The 6000-nt window shown below is 39.7% G+C and overlaps 1 protein-coding gene across 1 annotated transcript in view; it reads right to left on the bottom strand.

Annotated features, from left to right (window-relative positions):
* The window catches only part of CUBN (cubilin), a 215549-nt gene extending 209549 nt beyond the window's left edge, over window positions 1-6000 (bottom strand). The window contains exons 1-6 of the mRNA XM_045006661.1: window positions 5750-6000; window positions 5464-5593; window positions 5021-5113; window positions 3898-3936; window positions 3096-3197; window positions 2104-2207 (exon numbers count right to left, since the gene is read on the bottom strand). Of these exons, the coding sequence (XP_044862596.1) occupies window positions 2104-2207; window positions 3096-3197; window positions 3898-3936; window positions 5021-5113; window positions 5464-5593; window positions 5750-6000 (719 nt within the window). The remainder of the gene's footprint in view (window positions 1-2103; window positions 2208-3095; window positions 3198-3897; window positions 3937-5020; window positions 5114-5463; window positions 5594-5749) is intronic.

The following is a 6000-nucleotide window of genomic DNA, read 5'->3' on the forward strand; positions in this document are numbered from 1 at the left end:
GCCACTTTTACACACACCAGTGACATGTCTGTAAAGCAGAATGATGGTATTTTGCAGATGTCACTGACTACACACTGTGTGGGGCAAGAGTGAATGAGGCACACAGCCCTGCCCTCAAAGCTGACTACACTGGAAGTTTATACAGTACTTTTCCTGTTCAAATGCTTGACTTACGTGTCTTTTTTAAGCACCAGTTCAGGAAAGCATGGGCTGAAAGATAATAGGAATGCTTTCCCAAATCAGGGCCTTAATGCTCGAAGCTGTATACTGATGATTTTGGTGAAATGGTGAAGGAGTCCAGATGCCTATCAGTCTTGTTTCATATTCAAAACAAGCAGGAATTCAGTGAGAAGTACCTTCAAAGAAGGGGAAAGATCAGCACAGTTTTTAAAGGCAGTAAAACACAACCATGTTTTATTACTCAGCAGAAGCTGCCAGAGCATGGCCACCAGCTTTATGAAGTCCTGCTCAGAGAAGCTTCAGATGGGTAATAACTTTAATCTCTTACTAAAATAGCAGGAATGGAGTGGTGATCTCTTCCTCTTTGGAATGTCCTCTGCATATCTGACTGCCTTGATTTTGATCAGTCCTTTGGGGCAGGACCTGAAGCTCTGAAATGCACCTCATTAGCTGATTAGAGTCTTGTGAATCTTTTTATCTGTCATTTGATGTGCCCATATTTAGTTAGGGGTGGATGGGTGGAAGATGGAACACGTTGTTGGTATATCTGAAGATCCTTAACTGATGAAACATACTCAAGCATTAAATTATTTCATCCTGTCAACCCTAAGTTAATCAGTGTCAGTTCACTAAAGACAGTGTTCAGTAACCTGCAATGAGCTTTTCGAGCAAACTTGCCAATTGAACATATGACATTTATCCAGGGCTGTTAATAGTTCATCAGTGAGCACCACCGAGCCAAATCAAATGCATCCCAGCCATTCCTGTAAAGATTCTGCAACTGTGTAATTGTAACAACTGTGTAAAGCAAAAAAGTCCCCTCGTATTACATAGTATTTTTCATTAATCTACATAACAATGATTGCCACTGAACAAGCAGAATGTCAATAGCTTACTTTAAATGGATATCTAAAATATTTGAGAAGTTCTACAACTTTATTAGCTTTGGGATAAGTGTTTAATTTTCATTTTAGTGCAAAGATATTTCAGTATGAGTAATGGCAGGGAAGGGGTCATTGAATTTTTCCCCACTTAGTTTAATTGAAAAACTTGCTTCCATCTGCGATATGGGACTAATGGGGAAGATAAATCTGGGGAATGGAGAAATGTTATTTAATAATTCAGGAGCTTCCAAATAATTGAATCTGGTGTGGGTAGTCTGTACTGTGCTTTTTTCTATCTAGTTGAACCCATGCTGGTTCAGCTGGCACACTAGGAGCATGTCTACACTACAGACTTAAGATGATCTATGGGTAGGTCTACACTTACCTGCCGGGTCGACGGGCAGCGTTCGACTTCTCGGAGTTCAAACGATCGCGTCTAATCTAGACGCAATCGTTCAAACTCCGGACGCGCTCCCGTCGACTCCGGAACTCCACTGGAGCGAGTGGCGGTGGCGGAGTCGACGGGGGAGCCGCGGACTTCGTTCCCGCGGCGTCTGGACGGGTGAGTAGCCCGAACTAAGGTACTTCGACTTCAGCTACGCTATTCGCGTAGCTGAAGTCGCGTACCTTAGTTCGACCCCCCCCCCCCTTAGTGTAGACCTAACTATGTAGTGTAGACCAGGCCTAGGACAGAGAAGTCTGGTGAGTGGAGCCCAGCCTCCACCCATTATTGTAGCATGCACCACCAAGTTATGCCTCCTCACCTGGACTAGGTAGCCGGGACCAGTATGAAAGACAGTCTTACACAATCTTTATATAGGCCTTATCCTCTTGACTCAAAACAGGCAAAGGTCCCAGTGACTCCAGTAAGTTTTGCATGCATTAGGATTGGATACATAATTTATGAAGTGTTTTATGCTCTGAGTGAAAAGTGCCGCACTGTTATTTCCAGGAGTGGTAATAAGTAGTGGCAATCAGTGACATAAAAATGTTAGAGGATCCTAATAGTGAACTTCTGTGTAAGTGCATGAAAAGTTACCTGTAACTTCCTGGTGTGTTCACACATGTTGCTCCATTCTGGCAGCCGAATGCTGTTCCAGCATAAATCTGGCATTCATTAACATCAACTGAACAGAACGGGCCCTGAGATGACATAGAAATCCATGTTATTTTCCAAATAACAGAGAATCAAAGTGGTTCATGCAGCCAATATTTAATAGAAGTGTTTCAGAGGATATACAAAGCATAGGTTGCTATCACCACAACTTCCCTTATAAAACACTGTAACAAACTGCTATTGTTCTGTCTTATTTCCATTACCCTACTTACCAGAGACACCAGGGTATAAAACCTTTTTAGAAATTTATAGAAAGCATATGGATAACATAAACTGGAGTTCATCATCGTCCTTTAGGTTACTAATGGAGCTGGTTGGAAACTTTTCAACAACATATTTTTTCATTGAAAAAATACTGTTTTCTGAAACATCTTGCGAAATAAAGGATCAATTTTGACAAAAATATCGACAGGATGGTTTCTCAGGTCCAGGGTGGACCCTCCTTCTCTCGAGTGCAAATTTCCACAGCTCCCTTTACACCAATTTATACTAGCAAAGAATTTGTCCCGTGTTTTTTTTATTGGCATTGTTGTGTGAGAGGCAAATGTGTGAGAGCCTTATATAAACATACCAAATGATGAGTCGGCTATTAAAGGAGCTGCATTGCTTTGGGCAACTGATATATCACCCTCTGTCTTAAAAAGATGTGCTTTACTACAGACTAACATTGACACAGGAATATACAGTAGCTAGGTTGATAGAGGGACCTTAGAGTGCCTGTGGAGTTACAGCAGAGTTACGTAAGATCCAGATTCTCCCATCCTTCTGCATAAAGAGAGTTACCTTAACTCCATGAATAATCACATTATTTTCATGGGTGCTACTCAGTGAGAGTGAAAGAGGCAGAATTCGACCCTAACATATGATGACAATAATGACAATAATTTGTATTGGATGTGTTCAAATAGACTCACCTGCCAGTTACTGGGACAGAGACAAAAGAAGGCATCCAGCAGGCTTAGGCAGGTTCCAGAATTCTGACAGGGGTTGCTACTACAAGCTTTCCTCAGGACAGTCTGAAACAATGAATGAGAAATCAGTTTACTTGCTAGCATGGTCTTTAAAAAGAGTCTGATTTTTTGTCAGACTTGTCTGTGAAAGGCTTAGCACACAATTGGCACTACAAAAATATAACAACTAATAATGGAATTGCATGTCTGTGATTGTGTTTCCCTGTAGAAGCTGACTGCTGCTCACTGAGAGGGTAACAGCTCGACAACAAGTGACAGTTAATAGAGTCTTTATTAATCCTACTAGCAGAGGATCCACGTTTCAGGAACTAAAGGCCTCACTTTCATTCTTGATGCCACGTGTATGGTTTATATGGCAACTGCATTACTTGTGCTGCAATTAATAACTAAAATTGATTTTTTTAATACAACCAAGCACCCAGATTGAGTCCCCAAATCATGGCTTAGTCTTGGCAGATCATAAAAGGAGGAGATTTTCCCCCCCCCTAGTATCTAGTTGCCATTTTTCTAACTCTACAAAGATATTTTTGTTAAAGAATGGGGAATCTGACAGAGTTTATTTTGAAAAGAAGGTATTTCATCTCATCTATAAATCGTGACTTCATGTCTGTGTGCTCTTAATGAAAAAAGCAGCCCTAAGTGATGCATGGGAGGACAGAATCCATCTAGTTATTTTTATTCTTGCAGTCATCGTTCATTTTCTGCTTTTAATAAAACCTGCTAGGTTTGTTCCATAATTACTCACCTGCTCAACATTTTGAAGTCTGCCCTCAAGACTCACAATCTGCAACAGATATACAAAGACAAATGTGTCTGGGATTAAAGTGGTGCTGATATGTGTGAGTCCTGGTACTGACTGGTTGCATCTTTCAGTCAAGTACACACTGGTAGATTAAGGAAACATGGAGGGATTTTCATATATGGAAAAACAAAAAGGAAATTTTCAGAGAGGCATAAGGTACCCAACACTCATTCATGGGATTTCATTATATAAACTACTTATATTCTTTGAAAATCACAACCTAAATATGTATAAATTTGACTAAACAACTAAGGCCCCAGTCCTGCAAAGATTTATGCCTGTGTTTAACTTTAAGCATGTGAGTAGTTCAATAGGATTTTGCTGTTCAGAAATCTTTGCAGGATTAGGGGCCTCAGAGAGGATGCAACTGTCTACAGCTATTTGAAGTGTATGAACACAAAGGAGGAAAAGGAATTGTTGGCTATCAGCCAAGGGGATATGACTAGAAGCAACAGACTGAAACTGAACACAGTCAAATGAAGGATACATATCAGGATAATTTCCCTAAAGTGAGGTCTTTTAGACTCCAGAATATTTTCCCCAAGGTAAATTGTGGAAACTCCATAACTGGAGTGATTTACAACTGAACTGAATAAAGGATTCCAGAATGCACTGTAGGGAAAACATCTGCATTAGCAGGAGATGGGAAAAATGACCTACGAGGCCTTTTCCATCTCTAGTTTCGCTAGTCACATGATTCTACATATGGAACACTGTCTCTGTGCAACACTTGCTGTATTAGATATATAGGGCCCATTCCTACAGTCTTTGAGTTCACTGGGGTCTCTGCCTGAGTAGGACCTTCAGGATTAGGTACGCATAGATGCTGATTAGACAAAAAGAAGAGCCATAGAATCAGGTTTTTATTCACAACTCACTGAAATCAGTGGGAGTTCTTGATTCACGGGCACTGGATCAGGCCAATACAAATTATTCTAATTTTTTTCCTAAACACATCCAATTCTCAGTGGAGGATTGGTGCCTATAACTGGTAACAATCAGATAAATCATGCTGACATGAGGCACTGAAAATCAGGAATAAAATGTGACATGAGGTGAGACTTACCTTGGAATTAATCAAAGTGATCTGGTTTGAAACATTCTGAAGGACACCAATGCTTCTTTTCACTTCTAGAATCTCATCTTTATTTTTCCTGATCTAAATTTTAAAAAAAATGTTAGTTCTAGTGTATTAGAAATCTTGTCTTCTCAGTTGCTGAAGAAAGTTTGATTATCACAGTATTTTATGATAAAGTTCAGTGCGATAACAAAGTTACATAGTATACATAACTGCCTCTTAATTTTTTTATATAGCTACATAATTTCTTTATGGGTCTGTAATAATTCATGATCATCTCATAATGATGACAGCAATGATAATAGTAATAAAACCATTGTCATACCTGAAACAGTTCCTGTGGTAAAGTCTGCGAGCATATACATTTAAATTAAACTATAATTGTGCAAGCAAAAAGGTGAACATTTAATAAGAATAAGTAAGTATACCACCTGACTAAAAAGCTCTGCGAGGTCATCTTCATTAATTTTTATTTTTCCCTGTGATCCGGTTCTAAACTCAATATTTTTGGTGAAGCCTGTATGAAATACTAAATTCCCCCTTTCAGAGGTCATGCGAGGCCTGTTGTATCAAAGAAGAGAAGATGGCATTTAGCTACATATCTGCCAAAGATTTTGCAAAAAAAATTATTTGAGCCATTCTATTCCCATTCCTGGTATTTAAAACCCCACCATGTGAACAGATCTATTTGTAAGTGACACCAACGATGGTACTTACTGTTCATCAGAAATGCTCCTTTTCTGCCTCTTTTTTTCATAATATTTGGATTCACAGCTTAATCCAGAAAATATTAAGAAGGCAGCCAGAAGCCAAGGGACAGAAGCTGACCAAAGCATTGCTTGCTGCCAACCTTCCTGGGATGTGTGGCAAGTTAGACTGAAACCTCCAGTGTTGAATGTTAGTTTTGAGAGCTTAACAGGTGCACTTTGCTCTTGCAAGATCCTCAGTACACTCGTAGTAGTGCCCAT

This window comes from Mauremys mutica, chromosome 2, assembly GCF_020497125.1.
Source record: "Mauremys mutica isolate MM-2020 ecotype Southern chromosome 2, ASM2049712v1, whole genome shotgun sequence".
Lineage (NCBI taxonomy): Eukaryota > Metazoa > Chordata > Testudines > Geoemydidae > Mauremys > Mauremys mutica.